Source organism: Neltuma alba, unplaced genomic scaffold (genome assembly GCF_004799145.2).
Source record: "Neltuma alba isolate B1F8T4 unplaced genomic scaffold, ASM479914v2 tig00010912_pilon, whole genome shotgun sequence".
NCBI lineage: Eukaryota > Viridiplantae > Streptophyta > Magnoliopsida > Fabales > Fabaceae > Neltuma > Neltuma alba.
In genome coordinates, this window is record NW_021635690.1 from 248,621 (window position 1) to 272,095 (window position 23,475).

The window sequence follows — 23,475 nt, forward strand, 5'->3', positions numbered from 1 at the left end:
GATTTAGTTATTTATGCTTGTTGTAGAAGGAGGGCCAAGTGAAGAAGTGAAGAATGGCTACATGTTGTTTAGACGAGAATTTCTTAAGGGTGGGGAGAAGTTTAAGAATATGTCTGAACAAGCGAAAAAGGCATCAAAGGCATGGAAGCAGTTGACACCAGAGGAGCAGAAGAAATACAGTGATAGGGTGAAGCAATCAAGAAAGGAAGGGATGAAGAAGAAGAGGAAGAAAAAAGTGGCTTTTAGCACTCGTTGCTCGGTTCGGCAATTTAAGTCATTAGTGGACTTCATAAAAGATGATGAAGATTTGAAAGTGAGGGTACAAAATTTAGGCTTTGGCCATTTACTTGACATTGGATGTGAGAGACTCCCTCGTGACCTCATAGTATGTGTTCTCCGAGCATATGATCCGCCTACCCATCAATTTCTAATAAGAGGGATAATAAAGGAAATAGAAGCAAATGATGTTGCAAACTTGTTGGGTGTACCCCACACAGGGGAGAAGGTAAAAATGGACGTATGTGATGATGATGAGACATACCAGAGGTTGAAGGAGGAATTTGGTAAAGTCCCTTATACGAAGATACTCAATGACATTAAATCTGGGCAGAAGAAAGATGAGTTTGAGTTCTGTTTATGCTGTACACACTTGGGAGTTTTTTAACTCCTACTTCACAAACAACTGTGAGTGACAAGCTAATAAGAGTCATGTGCTGTACCATGAAGGGATTTCACCAATTTGATTGGGCCACGTACATTGTGAAGCACTTGTGGAAAGAGATGGGAGATTATGTGAAAGTGTACACAAAAGCAAAGAAAGACGAAGATGAAGATGAAGGAAGCTGCAATGTGGGAGGATGCATCTACCTCCTGTTGGTATGTATTTCTGACTTATGCTTCTAAGTTATTGTTTTCTTTATTTGTGGAATTGGCAAGTTAATGATTTACTGTTGTAGTTATATTTTGCTGAGCACTTCCCACTATCCAAAACTGTTGAGAGAGGGTCCCTAAATGCCATTCAATTCTGGACTGATGAGAGGATAAGGAAGCTGGAAAAGAAGGAGAGGGAAAGCAAGAGGGGTTTACTGTATAAGGGCAAGGGAAGTATGGATAGAAGTGGGAAGGATGAAGGAAAACGCAGAAGTGTGGCTCATTTACACCCGGTATGTGCTTTCGTTACTAATTTTCATTCTCATTAGCAAATAATCTCATGAAAAAAGTGTTTACTCATTTTAAATTGTTTGCTGCAGGAGTTACAGAAGTTGCACGGACGATTGATGGCTCAGATCGAATTAAGCACTAGGAGGCTTATAAGTGCAATGGAAGATGAGCTAGATAAGGTGCAGATAAGGATAGAGGAAAATAATGTGACCACAGATGATGAGGACCCTATTGACGTCCCAGATGATGATAAGGGAGATGATGATGCATTTGGCGATGAAGACCCCATGATCATGATGGACATGAGTCTGATGACGAAGGTGATGATAGAGATGAGTTCCACGGGGGAGATGATCAGGGAGACGATGATGCAACTGGCTCAGATAGGGGTGATGACATCGGTGTTGCAGCAGAAGGTGCAGACAAAGAAATTATGGAGTCTCCCCTGCCCTTGTCCCCCATGGACAAGGGATGTCAACTCCGGAGATCGCAAAGGGAGATGAAATCCGCTATCAATTCTCCATGGATTTTGACAAAGCCAACTAAGAGGCGAAAGAGGCCCATGGATGACAAGGACCGGTTTTATGACATAGTTTCCCGTATGTGTTCAAGCAAGGAGGGTGACATGTATGTACATATCCACTACCCACGTAATCATATTCATTACAATTTTGTGGTAATTGACTACATGCATAATGATATTGACAACATATTTTTAGGCCTTTGGTGAAAATCTCTGATGAAGATATCACTCGGGATCAGCTAAGGACACTTGGCGGAATTGAGAAAATAGGTAACCGGGTAAGTAGAATATTTGTGATGAGGTCATTTAATTGTTTAGTAGATGCTGCGTTTTGGGTTCATCAAAACAATAATCTCTTTGCGTACAGCTGATGTCAACTGTGTGCAAGACTCTAATGGCTGATATGGAGAAGGAAGGGCAGGTGAAGCGGCACATTTTTGATGCTGATTTTATGGTAAGCTTGCTGAGATGTTAGTTTTTTGTTGATTGATATTGATAAATGACTAAAATGTTCATGTTTTAGGCAATAATGGCAGCTAACCCAAAGCTGTGGGATGCTACAAAACGGAAGAAACAATTTTTACCTGAAAATGTAGGCTACAACATAGGAGAATGTGATTTGATCTTTGGACCCACACTTGTTGGCGCTCACTGGTTCTGTGTTGTGCTTGAGCCTAGCACAATGAATTTCTATGTGCTGGACTCAATGAAGCCAAATTTAGAGGGTAAGAAGAAGAGCAAGAAGAAGGGTGTAATTATTGATGACATGACGACCGTCGTCACTGAATGTGTAAGGATAATGCAACTCATCTTCTATGATTGACATTTCATTTACCTTTTATTTACAATTGCGTAATGATATTGTGCAGAGGAATAGATTTTATGACATTATTGAGATAGTTAAGCCTAATGCCACTGGGAAGAAGAAAATGAGTGATATCATTTGGGCTCCTGTTCCGCAACAAAACAATCTGTGAGTGGTTTATGTTGTTGATATTATTACGTCTCAAAGCAGCCCAATGTGTTATTTTCATTCTTTTACATCGTTGGGATGTTTTGATGTGCAGGCGAGACTGCGGCGTTCATGTATTAATATGGTTGAGTAAATGGAAGCCCGGTGAGATACTTCACTATACGGATGAACAAGTGGCTGAATTCCGACGAAACCTCATGTGGTGGCTAGTGAATCATGAGCTTAATTCAAGACGTGATGAAGCATTAAGCTTGCTTTCATCAACCCAAGCCACCACACTGACCAAAAGACGCCATCTGTGATAGGAGGAGACATTATGTAGATTAGGCATATAGTATTTGTAAAAGGAGTGTTAGTTTGAAGTCTTAATATTTGACTTATGGTTGGAGGTACTAAGTGACTGCCAGTTGTTGGCCTAATTGCAATCCTTTTTGGGATAATTTGAGTAAAAAAGTTATGGTATTTACAACATGCCATGTGACTTCCGTGATGATAATCACAAGTTGATTATTTGTGCCCCAAATTACATCCACTTGGACCCAGGTTAACTACACAAGTAATAGGATTAACAACTTTCAGATTGAGAATTGCAACCTCTGTAATGATAGTTACCACATCGCTGTTGCCATTTGCATCTGAAGTCTTTCAAGCCCAAATCACGTTTTTTGAATCCATTTTCGCTACCCCAGTAATGATAATGACAACATTTGTAATGAAAATTGCAACTTTTTTAATGATTGTTACCACCTCGCTATTGCTTTTTGCAACTGCATTTTCGTCCCCACGTATAAATTGTCAGAATTTCACAACCTGGGTAATGAAAATCACAACATTGTTAAGGGAAATTGCAACTATAGTAATGACATTTACCACTATGGTTTCCCCATTTGCATCCCCATGTTCAGGAAATTGTCCCATTTCCGGTTCCCCAAGTCAAACCCACGCATCAAATTGTTCAGGAAATTTTACTACCCCCGTAATGATAATGACAACATGGGTAATGTTAATTGCAACTTCAGTAACGACATTTACCAGTCTGCTTTTCCCATTTCGGTTCCCTTAACTGAGACCCACGCATCAAATTCTTCAGGAAATTGTACTACCCCTGTAATGATAATGACAACATTGGAAATGTTAATTGCAACTTCAGTAATGACATTTACCAGTCTGCTTTTCCCATTTCCGGTTCCTTTAAGTCAAACCCACGCATCAAATTGTTCAGGAAATTTTACTACCCCCGTAATGATAATGACAACATGGGTAATGTTAATTGCAACTTCAGTAATGACATTTACCAGTCTGCTTTTCCCATTTCCGGTTCCCTTAACTGAGACCCACGCATCAAATTCTTCAGGAAATTGTACTACCCCCGTAATGATAATGACAACATTGAAATGTTAATTGCAACTTTAGTAATGACATTTACCAGTCTGCTTTTCCCATTTCCGGTTCCTTTAAGTCAAACCCACGCATCAAATTGTTCAGGAAATTTACTACCCCGTAATGATAATGACAACATGGGTAATTTTAATTGCAACTTCAGTAATGACATTTACCAGTCTGCTTTTCCCATTTCGGTTCCCTTAACTGAGACCACGCATCAAATTCTTCAGAAAATTGTACTACCCCGTAATGATAATGACAACATTGGAAATGTTAATTGCAACTTCAGTAATGACATTTACCAGTTGCTTTTCCCATTTCCGGTTCCTTTAAGTCAAACCCGCATCAAATTGTTCAGGAAATTTACTACCCCCGTAATGATAATGACAACATGGGTAATGTTAATTGCAACTTCAGTAACGACATTACCAGTCTGCTTTTCTCATTTCCGATTCCCTTAACTGAGACCCACGCATCAAATTCTTCAGGAAATTGTACTACCCCCGTAATGATAATGACAACATTGGAAATGTTAATTGCAACTTCAGTAATGACATTTACCAGTCTGCTTTTTCCATTTCCAGTTCCCTTAACTGAAACCCACGCATCAAATTGTTCAGGAAATTGTACTACCCCCGTAATGATAATGACAACATTGGAAATTTTAATTGCAACTTCAGTAATGACATTTACTAGTCTGCTTTTTCCATTTCCGGTTCCTTTAAGTCAAACCCACGCATCAAATTGTTCAGGAAATTTTACTACCCCCGTAATGATAATGACAACATTGGAAATATTAAATGCAACTTTAGTGATGATATTTACCACTCTGCTTTTTCCACTTCCACTTCCTTTATTTCAAAGTCAAGTAACATATTTTCAGGGAGTTTCACTAGCCTGGAAATGATAATAACAACATTGGTAATGTGAATAACAACATCGTTGATGACATTAACCACTCCAGTCATACCCATTGGCAACTTCCACCATCTCCCTTGAGGGCATTAAACAAAAGGTCATCTATGTTACATAGAAGTACACATCATAGGATGTCTACATTAACATTCAGACTTTACTACATGTGTAATGGAATTTACCACTGAAGTGACAATATTTACCAAAAACCAGTAGGCCCATCACAGAAGGTACATAACTTATATTCAAATGACAAGTTAACAGTAAGATTAACCCACCACCTAATGTTTCCTCCTCATTCACATTACAAAACATATCCTACCCAGTGAATATCATTTACAAAAGGATAGCCTACCCATCATACGATTTTACATTAACATTCAGACTTTACTATATCTGTAAAGGAATTGACCACTGACGTGATAATATTTACTAAAAACCAGTAGGCCCATGACAGAAGCTACATAACTGATATCCAAATGACAAGTTAACATTAGGATTAACCCACAGCCTAATGTTTTCTTGTCATTCAGATTACAGAACATCTCCTACCCAGTTAACATCATTAACAAAAAAGATAGCCTACCTATCAACCCTTCTCCCAAAAAAAAATTAAAAAGGGTTCAAGAGTCATTCCTTTCCTATAACAAAAAAATTACCCCTGTTGGTATTGACATGAAACCCTAAGTTGGGTTTGGATTCTTGCATGTTCTTCTTGTGTGGCCAACTTGCTGGCATGCACTACAATGGTAGACCTTCTTGTTTTGAAACTGCGACTCTTGCCTATTTATCCTAGGCCTTCCAGGTGGTCGACTAGTTCAAGGTGGTGCCAAAAACACTTGACTTGCTATATCTTGCAGCCGATAGTTATTAGGATTTGGCATGTCGATTGTCACCACTGGAGTCATCGTCCTACCATAAATCTTTTGTTGGGACGTAATCTTGTAGCATTCTTCAACAAAATCATACACATTGCAATTCAAGGCCTTGATAGCTGCACATGCATGTGGGCATGGGATGCCTGACATTTGCCAAGCTGCACAGCTACATTCACCTTTTCCAAGATCAACATTAATGGCTCCTTTGCTGTATGGACACACACCCTACCCCTTCCGTAAGGAACACTTAACATCTGTGCAGATCTCGCCACATTTTCCATCAATGTTGCATTTGTATTTGAGCCTACACCATTCTTTCCATTTGCTCATTGCCATGCTTGCTGCATACATCTTCTTGGCTACTTTTTCACGATGCTCATGTATAAGTTGGGCGACATTATATCTTCTCTCCTTCAGCATCCACGCATTGAATGACTCTACAAGGTTTGTTGTTATGTTGTCCCATCGTTTAAAAGGGAACTTGCTTAAGGCCCACTTGTGAATATCACCATGATTGACAAGCCATTCAAATAATTGGGAATTGAAGTGTCTCATGTTATCCATTGCTTGATCAAACTCTGTGTCAAGCCTTGCATATGCAATGGCATCTAGGAAATGCAGTCCATCCTCCCTTGTGTTGCCACTTGTCTTCCTTCTTCCTCTATTTAACTTGATCATTTGTGTACTGAAATTCTCCTTAACATGTCTGTAACAGTACGCATGTCGCTCACCTTCGAATATTGCTTGCACAGCACCTATAATTGCATTGTGTCAGTCTGAAATGATTATTAATTGCATTGACCCAACTATCTCCTTGATCATATGTAAGAACCATGTCCAATCCTCAAGCGTCTCTCCCTTCACAATCGCAATGGCAAAAGGTAATAATTCGTTGTCCGCATCATAAGCCGACGCTGAAAGTAGTGTCCCCTTATACGGTCCACTTAAATGACTTCCATCAATATACAGTACATGTCTAGCACCAGCAATAAAACCCTCTATACAACACCCATAGGCTATGAATACACGCTCAAATCTGTTGTTCCTTGCAGCCACCCATTTTGCCACTGTTTTGTCATCGGTTTCCTTCAACCGGTCACATATCCATGGAATAAGCATGTAAGAATGATCAGGTCTGCCATGTATGTCCTCCAACACTTTTTCCTTGGCCCTGTATGCTTGCTTATATGTCAACTTCACACCATAATCTCTTTCCAACCTCTTTTTTATATCATTTGGATGCATGTCTATATGATCCCTAACCTCTTCAATTATAATTGATGATGTCAAGCTAGCTGATCCACCATGTGTCACATGAAGATTGTCTTGAGCATTATGAACATGCTCATTTTTGAATGTCGTTACACGTAAAAATGCTGGAGTACTCTTTGCAGCTACTCTTGCACTGATCCTCCATGGACAACCTTCAACATTGCATTTGACATACATATGGGCATTAGAATTCTTCACATATTTATACTCAAATTTGTTTGCAATGCTGAATTTGTGTAGTTTCTTCTTGAAATCATCCGCATCTAGAAAAGTCTGCCTCAATCCTAACAATACTGTCTTCCATTTCAGGGAATTCATTCCTGGCAAAGGAGTTGGTGCACTCTCTACTGCATATGGCAGGCTAAGAACATTTTCAGCTGCTATGTAATTCACACATTCGACAGCATCCTCAATCATTGGCTCATCATTTTGCTGTGACAGTCCTGACAATTTTGACATACTGCATGTATAATTACAACATTTGTTATGATATTAACAACAACATTATTGCAAGTAACAACTTCCATAATCCGAAACTTGTGACTTACCTGTTTCGATCAGCCACTTCTTCCTCCGTATTCTCATTACCTTTAGCTGCTACGTAAACATGTGCATTACTATCATTATACTCAAATAGGTTGTCAACTTCATCATCATCAATAAGATCTATTAATATCCTATCATTCAAGCCCAATGTGTATTTAATGTCGCAACCATTACTATCTACACCAAACCATTCTCCTATCATAACCCTCAAATCTTCAAGCCTTATACCCTCCTTGATCACTCTTACCCTGACAGTTCCACCATAGTACTTAACTTCACCATCACCATTTTCTGCAAACTTCCCACCCACATGAAAGTAACAAGCAAGACGCTTTGAAGATGTTGACCCAATGTTAGATGTCATCAAAGCTACCTAACCTGCACCACAGAAGCATAAATCAATATTTTAGTTCCCCAATAATCAATTTCATTTATCAGGATTTCGAAACTTTTCTTGCGATTTCACAAAAAATGCAACACCCAAAATACATCCGCGTACACTTGCTACATTGACAACTTAAATATGGGATTTCACAATTCCAATAATGAATTTGACAACACTGACCACCTCATACTTACTGTTAGCCCTCAAACTTCATGCCCACGTTATCAGTTCCCACCATTTTTCCATTTCCGATGTATCACTCTCTCATCCTGGTCAGATTCTTCATTTAAACCATCTACACTCATAAACTCATCCCCATTAGACCATGTACCAGTAAATCGACTTGAAAACCCAAACCCATCATTAAGCTCCACTTTCTTACGTAATACCCACGTTCAACCCCTCTCTCACTACAAACCAGGTTGCCCACAAAGCAATTCCACCGTAATAAATTAGATTTGTACAATGGTGAAAGTTGGAGGAGTAGATAACAGCATTTTAGGAGAAATTTTCCTTACCTTTTCCGTCTTCTCAGCGTTCGACTCTGCTCCACCTCCGTTTTCAGCTTCTCATCTCTCCCTCTTGTTACGTGTCATGCCTTTGTCTTCATGAGTTCAGACTGATTCAGGGGCATTTCAGTCTTTTTGGCGAGCCCATTTTGTCATTTCAGTAATTTACATGCCCATTTTGTCATTTCAGAATTCAACAGTCATTTTCTTGTCATTTTCCCATTATTTTTTGACAAATATAAATGTTTAAATAACTTATATCAAAAAGGAGTATTTTGGTCAAAACCAAGGAACAAAAAACCAGACAGGATAATGAACTGGTTGAGATACTGGTTTAAGGGTCAGTGGGTCAGATTGAGGTCAGACCGGGATCAAACCGGTAATAATTAAAATAATATAATTTAGTTGAAATTGATAAAAAATATTCATATTCTAATATATAAAATAATATTTAATTTTTAATGGGTATTCTTTCTTCTTTTTTTCCCCTTACCTTTTCTTTCACTTCACCCAACAGAGCCTTTTGTTTTTTCAAAATTGTTTTTACCATGTCTTCTCTCTCCCACGTGCATCCTTATGTCACGCATCACAAAGCAGCTTTTCTTTCCTCTTTCCTCCTTGGATATTGAACAAGCAGAGCAGCAGAGTAGAATAGGCGGTGGGTAGCTCCTCCCTGAACACGCATTGTCATTTCTCATTTTGTCCTCTCAAAATGCTTCATACCTTCTCACTTCTCTTTCTTTCTCAGACGAAGAAACACTGAAACAGCGAACAATGGCACCATTTTTCCTCTCTGCACCTTATTCATTCATCTTACTCTCCCTGTTATTTTTCTACTTGCCTTCCAGTCTTTCACAAGTATGCTTCAAAGCGGAGCCAACAAAGTTCTGTCTTCCTTCACCTCAATAATCTTCTCTACTTCTACCACTTATCTCTGTAGCGTATATGGTCTCCACAAATGGTGAGACGTCCGGCGAATGGTGAGAGCAAGAAAGAAGCAGGGAAAAAAACCAACCGGCCAACCCAATCAAGTCAGCGGTTTGCCCGGTTTTTACCGGTTTATTCCAGTTCATTCCGAGTTGTTCCGGTTTGACTGGAGGCCGGTTTTTATGCCAAACCAGACCGGACCTCAGACCGGTTCATCGGTTTTCCAGTTGAACCGTCCGGTCCGGTCCGATTTTTTTCTCCTTGGTCAAAACAGAAGTATAAAAATCAAACTTCACAGTTACCTAACAGTAGGATAGATAGAAATAAAATATCAAATATACAACAAAAGTTTGTGTAACATGTATTTTAATTTCAAAAAAGCTTTATATATATTTTCAAATTCAAAATCAAAGGGATACTTCTGGAATTTAGATAAAATAAAGGGGAAGTTAGAGTATTTTACTCATAATTTAATTTATCCTATTTTGTTAAATTATAAGTATATGCATATAATTGTATTTTTTTTAAAAATTTCTTTCACAAAAATTCAGTTTGTTAAAGAACTTAAAACTTTAACAGATGAATATAAATCTTTTTTGCGACAGGATTAGATTATATAAGATGATATTTTTCATTATACCTTATTAAAGAAGTCTATATATGCTGAATCTGATATTTATCAAAACAGATAAACACGAAATACTCAAAAATAATTTAATCAACCCATTTTAGTTTATATGGTAAAATCTCATCCTGTTACCTTAATTATTAGTAATTATACGTAACCAATATATCGTTTCCCTTATTTACAGAAGTTTAAAACATAGTATTCTTGTTTTGTAAATATATCATATCATTTTGAATATTATTTGACAGCAAAATATAGGGTTTTATATTTTAGATGGATAATATTTACATAAAAAATTTTATATTTATTATATTAAATTTTCTAATCACACATGACCATGTGTTGTGTTTTTTCACACATACCATGTGTTATATTTTTAAATATGTGATTTGAAGAATTTGACATAATAAATACAAAAAACTTAGCCTAAATATTTTGCTTTTAGGATAAAAGATGAGTCATTGTAAATAAGTTGTTGCTTGTTATATATACACACACACTTAAGAGGCTGTATATTTACCTGCAGTTCGATTGTTTGAACACTGCTAAACTTTTAGCCATTTTTCTACCGTGGTAACTTTACATGACTAAAGCTTTGACATTTAGATTTATAGTAGTATTTAATATACCTTCTTTTTCCACTAAAACTGAAACAAGTGGATTTTTTTCTATTTTTGTGACGATTTTTTATGCATTACTTGCTCTCCATTTTGTTATCAAATCTTTAAATTTTTTAATTTAAAATCCACTTGTTTCTATTTGATTGGAAAGAAGTAATTATATAAACTCAAGTACTTAAGTTTTCTTGTATACTAATTATTTCACCATATGGCCAATCTTATCAAATATATATAAATGGTTATTACATATTCTTATATGGTGGTTTTGGAAGAAAAATAATTTATCTAATTTGTTACTTTGAAAATCATTTTAAATGCACTGCAGGCAATACTAGTCATGGCTCTTCTTTTTCATGGTGGGTTTTGAAGTCACAAACTTCATAAGCATTTGTGTAGGTAGTTTTCAGATAAACAAAAAGATATATACTTTCTATTTTTTTTTTTTTTTGAGCTGCATATACTTTCTAATTATTTAAATTGTTTAAGCACAATAAAATCAAAAAGAGAGATTGCCTAAGATATCTAAAAGATAGCACCCGAGTATTGTCCTGTTTTACTTTTAAATAATTAAAAATTTAATTTACGACTTGACCTATCTCATCTCAATAAATTAAAATTATAGGTGCATAATTATTTTTTATCCTCACAAAAATTTAATTGGTTAAGGAATTTAAAAATTTAACAGATAAATATAAATCTTTTTTTGACTTCAAAGGTTAATGCAGTTAGTTCATTAGGAGGTTTTAAAATAATAAATAAATAAATACACTTGTTAAAATTTAACTTAAAATGATGTAACATTGTTTTTGAAACAAATTCAGTAAATATTATTGAGGAAAAATCTCTTAAAAGGATACTTAATAACCCAAACTTTTGTTGGAGCCATTAAATGTATCAAATTCCTAATCATGTCACATAATTCCAAAAAAGATTTTAAAATTTATGAAATGACTCGAATGGCCCTTTTATTAGAAATCAAAAGAGAAGAATTCTAAATTAATATGCTTTATTTTCTAGTTCACATGTTTAAATTATAAATTAAAACTTTCTGTTTCCATAACATTCTTGCATAAATTTTTAAATAAAACTTGATTATAATATAATTTTAAAAATTAATAAGTTCAATTATGTAGTTAACAAATTTCAGTTCTAAACTAACCACTTTATATCTCCAAAACACAATTAAATATAACTTTAAAAATAAACATATTTCATTTCATTATTAACACGGTTCAACTCTAAATTCACACGTTTTTATCTTCATAACACACTTCATTAAGTCTTTTAATAAAATGTAATCACAATATATCTTGAAAATTGATACGTTCTATTTTAGATATAAACACATTTTAATTCTAAATTAATAATTTTCTATCTCCATAATACACTTGTAATAAGTTTTTGAATAAAACTTTATCACAATATAATATTGAGAATTAATATGTTTCATTTCACAGTTAATATATTTTAATTCTAAAGTAACAATTTTCTGTTAGGATGAAACTAAGGATTATAAGAGAGAAAGATTTAGTATAAAAACTAACTTATCATTGCCTCTTTGATTGATTTTCTAACTTGTAATGGTAAGCATCAAGTTTTTCTCACTTAAAGCTCTTACACAGGACGAAAATAATTTTTTAAAAAATCTCATTTTTCTAGGTTTCTAATGAAATAAAATGAGTATTAGTTATCTCATTAAATTTTAAAATCACTCTAGGTCGTGTTGACAAATTCAGTAACCTAAGTAAGAATCGGTATTATTTAAGTGTCTTTTTAAGATAACTCTAATATCTCATTATTTTTCTCTGTGTGTGTGTGTGTGAGCATGAACTCACCAAAAACCCCAAGATCATAGCCGAATAGAGAGCCTTCCCACGATACAGGAAATGATGAAGTAGCCTGTAATGTAAATCCTCCGCCAGCCATTTTATTTTATCAATATTTTCTTTGCAATTTGAATGTCCATGTCGTCTTACAGGATCGATGTTTAAATACTACTACCTCTATCCTTAATATAATACTCCTCCAGTTCTTAATATAAGACCCATTTAACTAATTTGATTAGATTAAAGAAGTTAGATGAGTTAGTTAATTATAAGAAAAGTGACACATTATTCCTAAAATACCATAATCATCTTTCTTAATGCCCCTCTCCCTCTTCTATTTGATTATGGTTGATGGAGTATCTATAGGGGTAATTTAGAGAAAATTGATAAATATGATAAATGAGTCTTATATTTAGGACCAAAACCAATCCAAGAATTGAGTCCTATATTAAGAACCAGAGGAGTACATAATTAACTTATTTAGAGAGATTAAAAAAGTTAGTAAATTACCTTAAAGTATTTATATTGATCATTTTTCTCTAAATTAAACTAATTTGTGACTCTTATAAATTGATGCATAATATAATGATACGTGGAAGTATTTTAGAAATATCATGCAGTATGTGTTATAATTAAGTAGTTTAATAACTTTTTTAATCTCTTTAAATTAAATCTTATACTACTTCCGGTCCTAATTATAAGACCCAGTTGACTAATTTGAGGAGATTAAGAAAAGAAGTTAAATTAGGTATTTGTAATAAATATGTGTTGTCTTTCCTAAAATATCCTTACTAATCAACTATATATTGGTTAGGACTACAATTATTAAAAGGACTATCTTGGAAAAAAATACATAAATATGAGAGACAAAATGGATTGGGGTCTTATATTTAGGACCAAAATAAAAGTCAAATAGGGTCTTATATTAAGGACCGGGGTAGTATTAAAGATCAGTAATGTATTTGTGAAGTGATAGAATTTGAAACAGAAAATGGTTAAATGAGGGTCATTTTAGTTTTTATGCGGTGTTCGTAAACCTTGTTCAATTAAGATCCAGTGCTGGATCTGATCTTCTACACACCCCCCTCATAATTAAACATATGTTTTGTCCTTTAAATTTTTTTATTTTACCTCGAATAAAATATACATTGAAGATGTTTTTGGCAAAAAGTGATGTTTTAAATTAAAATTAATAAAATACTTGAATTTTGACTTCAAACCCATCTTTGCGGACACCACATGTGATAGTTCATCTGATTTCAAACAATAGTTACTTTAAAATTAAACACGTAGATTAAGAAAATTAATAAACAAATATAAAGTGGCTTACCGGGGAAAACAAAAACAAGTACAAAGTGAAATCCTAAAGTGACGATTAATTGGAAACCAACGCAAGACCCCAAAAAATTATTGTTTAGAAACAAAGAGAACAGGTTTTGGATCATTAATTAATTGCGGGTGGTTTGATGGCTTTCATTACCACTTAGTATTGTTCTTAGTAGAAGGGGAGCGATTATGTCAATTTAAATATAAGGTTTTGAGTTTGAGCTCATGTGAAATGTAGAAAATATTTTTAGAAAAGTCACTCTTCTTTGAGGCCTGACCAGACTTAAATTTACATTAATGAAGATTCAATGTACAAGAGTTACTTAAAAAAAAAAAAATTCAAGACAACAAGCATTGTTGTTTGCTTCATACTATTACGATATAAAAATTCCAACAGACCAATTTCTTTGTTTTTTTTTTTTGAAAAAAGAAATGAAAATCATATCTAAGATTATACAAGAAGACCTGCACCAGTTAAAATTTCTTTGTTTTTTTTTTTAATATATACACATAAATATCTTCTTATTAGAGATAATCGTATTCAAGAAACTGTTGGACATTAAATGTGAACATTTCTAGTTAAGTAGCTTTATATATATGGGATGATTTAAAAGAGAAGTACTAAACCAAAAGAAAAGAAAACCTCACCGGCTTGTTGGATCCAATTTTGGAGTGCTGAAGAAGGATGGTAGGTATTTGTTTTCGTTAGGGATTAGTTTTTAGATTAATAGTTAGTTTATACTACATTTGGTCTTAATTATAAAACTTCATTTAAAGACTACAAATAAAGTCTTATAATTAGAACTGGAGGTAGTAATATTTTTACCACTAAAGTTTTCCTTAAAATTAATACAATATATACCTAATTTTTTGGAACAACTCAATAACACGGTGCTAAGTTATCAGGCTTACAAAAGTTATAATATTATACTATTTTCATCACAAAATAATTAATTAACTCAACACTATATAGTTCAAATTTGAAATAATTATAAAATCATAATCTATATACTTTTCTATTGTAATTAAAGACTAATAAAAAAAATAGCAAAGTGCCATGTAATGTAAGCTGCTGCTATGTTTTTACTTTTGAGTTAATTTGACAAACCTTTTTTTCCCATTAGGACACTACTAACATAAATAATACAAAATGAGTTATTTATTTCATAGGAGACATGGTTCAGCATAACCAAGTATAAAAGGCCAAAAACACAGGTGAGCATAAAAATAAAAAAAATTGAGCGGTTGAGTGGGGCAAGTGAGGAGTACTTCAACAATAGAACAACTATGCCTAGGATAACCAGGCATTGAAATACTTACCCAACAAAAGAGCAGTCTTTGTGTGCATTGCACCAGTGTTTCCCAAAACCATATGACATAGGAAAAGAATACTCATTAGGATATAAGAAAGAAATGGGAAAAGAAATGCGAGGTCTTTCACTCATGGCTCAAAGCAATTTCAACGGAGAGTCCAGCTTCATCGGTCTGTCGAGACGCATCTTCACACATATTTCTATTTCATAAAGCTTGAGGTTAGTATGTAAAAAAAGTTTTGTGTTGGTTTATGTGAAATATACTTATAACTGATTCTAATGGTAAATCTAAATGAGGCTTTTATAGATATAGATTTGCCTTTGTAATCTGTGACTCAAATCAAGCGTTTATGTTTGATGCACTTTCATAAAATATAACACGTTTAGAACTTATTATTTTCAAATTAAAATTTAATATCACTTCCTGCATTGTTAATAAAATTATTGAGGTTTAAAACTCATTAGTTTTAAAAAAAACAAAGATTTAAGCTTCCGACCTTGCCTTTTTAAACCATCCATTGGGATGTCTCAGTATATTTTGAAAAGCATAATTTAATATTGAATCGCTACAAAAAAAAAAAAAGGTAATTAGTGAGGAAATTTAGTGTCAAAATTTTATTTTGCTGCTAATCCGTCACAAATTCTGTTAGTAACAGAATTTTTTACTAACAGAATTTAGTGATGAAAAATTTTCATTACTAAATTAAAAACAGATTAGAAACAGGATTTTATCTTATCGCTAATTTTTATCACTATTTCATCATTAATCCGTCACCAAAAATTATAACATAAATATATAATAATTATTTTAATATTTATTATTAAAATAAAATATAATATATGATAATTTTTCAGAAATATATTATATATAAATAAAAATACATATCATAAATACAAATAAAAATAAAATATATGATATACCTATTATTTTATTAAATATTTAAAAAAATTAATTCTTAGTCACACGAAACATAAACAGAAATATATATAATAATATATTAAATTATATATAAAAAATATATTTGCGTTTTTAATTAGAAGCATTATATGTGTGCGCGTGTGTATATATATTTAATTTTGTATAAAAATTATACAAGTGTTTTTTAGCTCAACTAGCAAATGCTTTAACTCACGCGAAGGATGTTCAGAGTTCTAATTACTACTTCATAAATAAAACTAGAAGATGATGTGGCGACATTGGAGGAGGCGATGACGTGACAGTAGTCAATGGTTGCTACACTACATTTTTTAAATTTAGAGGATAAAGAAAATTTGTGATGGAATTTTCATTAAAAATCCATCACTATTTTGTGACTGAATTTTCATCACTAATCCATCTCTAATTAGTAATGGATTAATTTCTATTACTAATCTGTTAATAATCTGTCGCTATCGCTAAATAATTAGTGATGGTAGAATCAGTGATAGACAAAATTCCAACGCTAACTAAATTATATCCCTAGTTCGTTGTTAACACATCGCTGATTTTGATTAGCGACGAAGCTGGTTTTTTTTTTTTTTGGAATGAATGAATGTAAGATGAGAAAACAAATGTAGTAAATATCTCATATAGTGTCTTACTTAAAAAAAAAAAATTAGAAATCTCTCTTTCAAATACCTATAGATAAAAGTATTATATATTTGATCTTTTAACTTTATATAATACTACATTTGGTTCTAATTATAAAACCTTGTTTGTATATTACAAATAAGATCTTATAATTAGGACTAGAGGTAGTATTTTAATTTGGTCACTTTACTTAAAAATCTATATTTTTAGCTATTTAACTTTAAAATTGTTAAGTTTAAATGATGAATTCTTTTCTCTCTCTCTTTTTTTTTGGGTAACAATAGTGATTGTTTTAAAAACTAAACTTGATATGTTAACCCTTGAGAATGTTTCATCAACATTTAATATCAATATCAACATTTTTTAATTAATAATATTAGGATCAAAGAACTAAAAGTATATTTTTTATAGTTAAGATACCAAACTGAAATCCTATATAAACCTAAAGAACTAAAAGTATATTTTTACCTATCATACGAAATGGAAGGAAAGGGGTACTTTTAAGGAAAAAAAGACAATAAAATACCCTCAAAATTGCTAAAGGATAAATTAGCGTAGGTAAATTTCAAAATCCTAAATCAAACCTCTTATACTATTTTAAAATTTTAAAATATTGAGAAATGACAATATTGCCCTCACTCTTAATAACTACTTTCGTATAGCTATTAATCATTTTTATTTTCAAAGTTTTGGTTACTATTTTTATATAGCTATTAACTATATAAGAGTAGTAAATAACTAAACAAAAGTATTTTTTGAATTTATGAAATGAAGATAGTCAATTGAATTAAAGTAATCAATAACTAAACAGGAGTAATCACCAAATTTTTAAAAATGAAAAAAATCAATCGCGATATTAGAATAGACAATAGTTAAATAGGAGTAGTCATTAAAGTTCTAGAAACAAAAGTTGTCAATAGTTAAGAAAAAATAGTACTCCTCCGGTCCTTAATATAGGACCCAATTGGTGAGTTGGTTTTGGTCCTAAATATAAGACCCATTTCTCATATTTATCAATTTTCTCTAAATTACCCCTATAGATACTTCCTCAATCATAATCAAGTGTAGAAGAGGAAGAGGGGTATTAAGAAAGATGATTATGGTGTTTTAGGAAAAACGTGTCACATTTTTTATAATTAACTACCTTACCTAACTTCCTTAATCTAATCAAATTAGTTAAATGGGTCTTATATTAAGGACCGGAGGAGTAATACATAATAAATAGTAATCACTAGAGCTCCGACGATTAGAGTTTTGGTGAGATGCCACCAAACAGGAGCTCTAGTGGCCAAAAATGACTAAAGGTGCTGAGATGGCAATATTGGGGGGGAAAAAAGTTAAAGGCATTTGCATCATTTCACAAAATTTAAAAATTATAAAATTGTACAAGTGTGATTTGGAATTTTAAGAATGTAGAATTTTAAAATTCTTCTATACCAATTTTTAGGATATTCTATTTTAAATTTTCCCTATTTTTAACGTTATAGACAAAAGAAAAATTATGTATAAATCTTACAACTAATATAAGGAAATAATGATTTAACCTAAGAAGACAATAAAATCGAGACCGTCTAAATTAAAATCTCATCCAGTAAAACAAATCATACAACACCAACAACACAACCATATGATCAACAAGACCGGATCCTCCCAACAGAAATGCTTCTTGTTCATTCCTTCATACAAATCGCTGCTTTTTATACGAAGAATAACTACTGAAGTTGTCACCATTCGCTTCGCAATAGCTATCATGAGATGTTCCAAAATCTCTTGACTATACAATGGGGTAGGTGTCATCACTAACACTTTCGTAAGTATGACGATAACCCTGGTCTTGTACATGAGCAGAGTTAGGGAATCGAACATTCTCCATTCTCCTTTCTTCCCTGTACATATATATTGCAAGGAATTTCACAGCTTCCTTCCCTGTTGATCCATTCTTCACTGCACAATCCTCACAAGAAATTTCCACATGATTCCATTCGTGCTCTAGAAATAGCCCTTTGAGACCACTATCTAGGAAAAATGCTCTTAGATCAGACAGCCACACATGGTCTTCGATAATTGACCAACTGTAACAATTTTTGGAGAATATCAGTCTACGACTGTCGATTGCTATGCAGAACCTAATAGAATATGTCGGCGTAGACCTCTTGATGTGCCAAAAACAGCGCACAGAGCAATTCCCGGGAATCTACCATGGCCCCAAAAACTTATTGATCTTTCCTAGCTGTAATGATCAAACCATTCTGGACTTCTTGATCCTGAAAGCATTGATTTTTTGTCTCCAGCTGCATGAAAGGCCCATAAATCACATATAAAATAACATATTTGCTTTATATCAGCAAACAATTCAGTATATAAAGGCAAGAGGCAATTGATGCAAGTCACGTTGCACAATAAATATGCAAAGAGGTAAACCTAGCTCAATAATATACTTGAGGATTGGAAGTCAAAGATACGCAATTTGATGCATCTGTTTCTTCTAAATTTGGCGGTATTTCAGATATGTCACGAAGCAGCTGCTCACAGTTTCATAACCAAAGAACCTTCAAGTGGATAATTCTTGGATGCATGCTGGGAGGAATGTAAGATCACTGTAAGATAGGTCCAGATGTACAACGTTTTAAAAACCACTTAGGCATGTACCAAGATGTTCATCTAGCATATTGCAAGAACTCAAATGTAGCCGGATCCTGCTTAGAGACAATTTCAATTTCTCATGATCTGACTGGTTAAAAACTACTAAGCCTTTACAAGAGTCGGCTTCAATTTCCCCAAGTTTTGGCAGAGTGAAAATGCTACTGGGGACTTTAATGATGCTATAGCACTCCATCAGATTCAGAGATTCAAGCCCAATCAGATTTCCAATAGAAAATGGTAATCCTTCTATGGAAGTTCGCTCCAAATTAATATCCTGTAACTTTTCCATAAGTCCTAATATTTCAAGGAACCTTAAAAGTTTCTGATAGTCAAAGAGAGAAAGGAATCTAAGAAAAGGCAAATTGAAACCAGCTGGAATTGATTTTAGATTTGTGTGCATCCTACAACACTCAACTCTTCAAGATGACTGAGAAATCCAATAGATTCATGAAGTTTAATTAGATTAGTGCAATTATCAAGATATAATGTCCTTAAATTTTGAAGTCCAGACACATCATGTAATTCTGCTAAGACTTTAGAATCAGTGAAATCCATACTGGTCAAACACTTCAAATTCTGGAAAGAAAGGGGGGAAAAAAAAAGAAAACATTAGAAATTAGTCTTGGGAAACCTATGTGCAATTTATATTTAAGCCAAAGAAACACGTAGACATAGCAATTGAACATACCTCAAATGACTTGTCCAAAATGAGGCAATTGCCAAGTAACTTCAGGATGGCAAGATTTGTTGTATGCAAAGTAGAGGGAAAAGACCCTGAAGGATATCCTACCCACTCAATAATTCTCAAGCTATTTGGGAGAAAACTGGGTCCTCTAGAGAAACAGGCATTTCTAATAATAAGCATTCTCAAGCTCTTCATCTTCTTGAAGGCCTTTCTACTCCAATGCAATTCCTTTCCTTGGGCTATGTAGTCCAACATTATGACTTCAATTTTATCAATTCCCTTCCAAGAAAGAATTTAAGGGGGAAAAAAAATATACGAACTACAATGTTAGATTCAGAATCTGAGAAAAAACTCAACACACTATAAACCATGGAGCAAATTTCTTACCAACTATGCTAATAAAATAAAATTATATAATTTTTCAACTCCAAATGCTGGCAACCGCATTCACTAGTTTGATATGGAAAATGGAAAGGAATGGGAAGGAAAAACTAACTTTAGAATGAAAAGTGACCATTATGATCTTAGTTTAAAAAAGTGTGTGTGTGTGTGTGTGTGTATTTATATAAAATAAATGTCATCAAGTAATGAATACAAAAGATAGAACAGGTACGACCTAGAGAGGATGAAGAATAAATCATGTTCTATGTTGCTAAGCAAACAAGCTCTGACATATTCTATTCGAGAGTGTATATATATATATATATATATATATATATATGAATGTATGCAATAAAGTGAGCTTCACTATTCACAAGTGCAGTTCATATGGGGCCGCATGCATTGGCATGGGGTCTACTCAAATGAGGCAAGAGATAAAGAAAATAAAAAGAGAGAAAAGTCATTCACAACTCACCATATTTTGTTAGAGAACTTCAAGAACATCCTCATGTAACCATAGCCTGCTTCATTTGCCAAGATAAAATGGTGATTCCTATCGTACTATCTTTCTGCCCATGCATTTAATAAGATCATGCATCATTACCCTTTTATTCACACTAATAGAAACAAGAGATTTATCGATAAGAACTCCAATGCTATATTTTGGAAAGAAACCGCAAGCATATAGAACTTCTACATATGCCAACTCCTCTCCAACAAAGATACATGAAATGTCAAGGAAAACTTGCTTCTTACTTGGTTTTAGACTATCAAAGCTCACTCTAAGGGTATTCATGATTTCTTCATTAGGAACCTTTTCATATCTATCCAATGCAACCTCCCATTCAGCAGCTGACTTACCTAATAAATAAGAACCAATAACATTCAAAGCCAATGGAAGGTCATCAGCATAAAGAGTTGCACGTTTCCAGGCTTCCACATAACATTGACATGTTTTCCCTTTTTTAGATGCATGCTCTTGTAAGAGTTCAAGAGCTTCATTATGACTAAATTTTGGCACCTCATATTTTTTCAACTCCATTAGCAGTCAAAATATGTCTGTCCCCAGTAGTTATGATAATTGCACTTCCTGAAATAAACCAATCACAGTCTCCTGCTAATTTCTTCAATTGTTCTAATTTGTCCACATCATCAAGTATCAAAAGAACCTTCTTGCAATACAACTTCTTTATAAGGATTGGAATTCCCTTGTGGGAATCACCAAGCTTGGTATTCTTCTCGCCTAGTATATTGAAAAGAATTGACTCCTACAGATGTTCTAATCCATGTTTGATTGAATTTTCTCTAACGTCAGCAGGAAAACGTGAACCTTCAAATCGGTCAACAATAAAATTATACACAGCACGAGCTAAAGTTGCTTGACCAATTCCACCTATTCCACAAATTCCAATCATGTTGACACAACCACCATTAAAATTAAAAAATGAAATTACTTGTGAAACACAAGACTTTAGACCCACTAGCTAATCAACAACATGTAAATGCTTAGGAGCTAAGTTCCTGGTTACCATGGCAATTATTTCTTCAACATACTGATATTCATAACTATACCTACAAAATCAAGTTACAACATTGCATATAATGCAAACTAATCTGGTCATCACCATATTAGTTCATCAGAAATAAAATAACATAAAATAAAATCTATTGTGGGTCAACTATTATTCAGAGTCAAATCCATAGTTTAACATCTAATCACCATTGATGCTATTTCGAAATCTCCATTTAATAATTGAAGTGAAAAATTGAAATTATCATTTTGATCCCTAAAAATTATCTGTGCACTCAGCTGACTTCTCAAAATCAGCAAATCTATCTGAATCTATTAAAACATAAATTAATGTGGTTAGCCATAAGTTATGTTGACCTATTGTTAAAAGAGAGTCAGAAGAACCAACTTCAAAGCATGTGAAATATTATCAATTGATGTGAGTGGTTAATATGCATCAGAATGCCCACCAATTACCCAAAATAAGGGATATTTTGGGTTTAGTTCTTTCACTCACCTAACATTGGAGAAAGCTACTTGGTGTGGACAACTCAGAGTTAACACAACTCATAATTCATGGTAGAAGAGAATTGACATAGTCTTCAAATGTTTTGGACTTACTAGACAACAACTATCTTTTAATTATAGAATATGTGTAAGGATCGAGTATTCATAAACTTATCAACGAGTTATGTAAACATTACATAGAATTTATATCTTTTCTTTTCAATCAACTCAATCTTTTTTTTCTCTTTTCAACTTCATTAGAATTTACAATCACAAAAACTTTAGAATCCATATTCTTAGAACCTGACACTTACCAGTAATGGAAACAATCAAGTAGAATGTCACATGAAAAAAAAAAAATAATAACAGGGCAAAGAAAAGAGGCACAGGGCGTACCCATCACCCTAATGCCAACCGACTAAATTAGATGCTTCATATAGAGCAGACTTCCATTGTTGTACTTTGACATTATCACCCTTCAATTTCTCTTCATGCTTAGCCAATTCTGCTCCATAATGCCCTCTTTGATGTTGAACTTCTAGCAGATCCACGTTGTAAAAGACTGGGTACACCAAACGATCCTTGGATTTTGCCCAAGAAAGAATTTTCACAAGTTCTTCTAAGTACCACGTAGAGGAAGTGTAATTTTTGGAGAACACGATGATAGCAATCCTAGAATTCTCAATCGCTTTGACAAGAGTAGGTGAAATTTCATGCCCTCTCTGAAGTTCCTTATTGTCCATGAACGTATTAATTCCCCTCTGCTACAAAGCATTGCAGAGATTCCCAGCGAAACCATACCAGCAATCTTCCCCTCTAAAACTTAGGAAGACGTCATACGCATATCCAAACCAGACAAATAAAGAGAGCTCTTAGTCAGACAAATATTCTTCACCGTGACCCATTTGCTAGGAGGTTAAGAGCTAATGAAAGAGTAAAAAGTTTCTGCGACTTGCAGGGAAGATGAGCATTATAGAAGATCACGTCAATATAT

The 23,475-nt window shown here is 33.6% G+C and overlaps 3 protein-coding genes across 3 annotated transcripts; 1 reads left to right on the forward strand and 2 right to left on the reverse strand.

Annotated features, from left to right (window-relative positions):
- The first annotated feature begins 637 nt into the window (after positions 1-637).
- Positions 638-2,959, forward strand: LOC114759874 (uncharacterized). Its single transcript, XM_028949103.1, has 9 exons — positions 638-876; positions 957-1,163; positions 1,251-1,481; positions 1,520-1,788; positions 1,881-1,962; positions 2,052-2,138; positions 2,208-2,474; positions 2,554-2,657; positions 2,752-2,959. The coding sequence occupies exons 1-9, from the start codon at positions 709-711 to the stop codon at positions 2,957-2,959; spliced, it is 1,623 nt and encodes a 540-aa protein (XP_028804936.1). The 5' UTR covers positions 638-708.
- A 3,645-nt stretch (positions 2,960-6,604) lies between these two features.
- Positions 6,605-8,015, reverse strand: LOC114759875 (uncharacterized). The gene is made up of 2 exons (XM_028949104.1): positions 7,654-8,015; positions 6,605-7,565 (listed from the first exon to the last, which is right to left on the reverse strand). The coding sequence occupies exons 1-2, from the start codon at positions 8,013-8,015 to the stop codon at positions 6,605-6,607; spliced, it is 1,323 nt and encodes a 440-aa protein (XP_028804937.1).
- Positions 8,016-18,529: 10,514 nt separating this feature from the next.
- On the reverse strand, positions 18,530-23,224 carry LOC114759876 (uncharacterized). The gene is made up of 6 exons (XM_028949105.1): positions 22,897-23,224; positions 21,795-21,857; positions 21,573-21,707; positions 21,140-21,325; positions 20,940-20,985; positions 18,530-18,827 (listed from the first exon to the last, which is right to left on the reverse strand). The coding sequence occupies exons 1-6, from the start codon at positions 23,222-23,224 to the stop codon at positions 18,530-18,532; spliced, it is 1,056 nt and encodes a 351-aa protein (XP_028804938.1).
- Between the last annotated feature and the right edge of the window lie 251 nt (positions 23,225-23,475).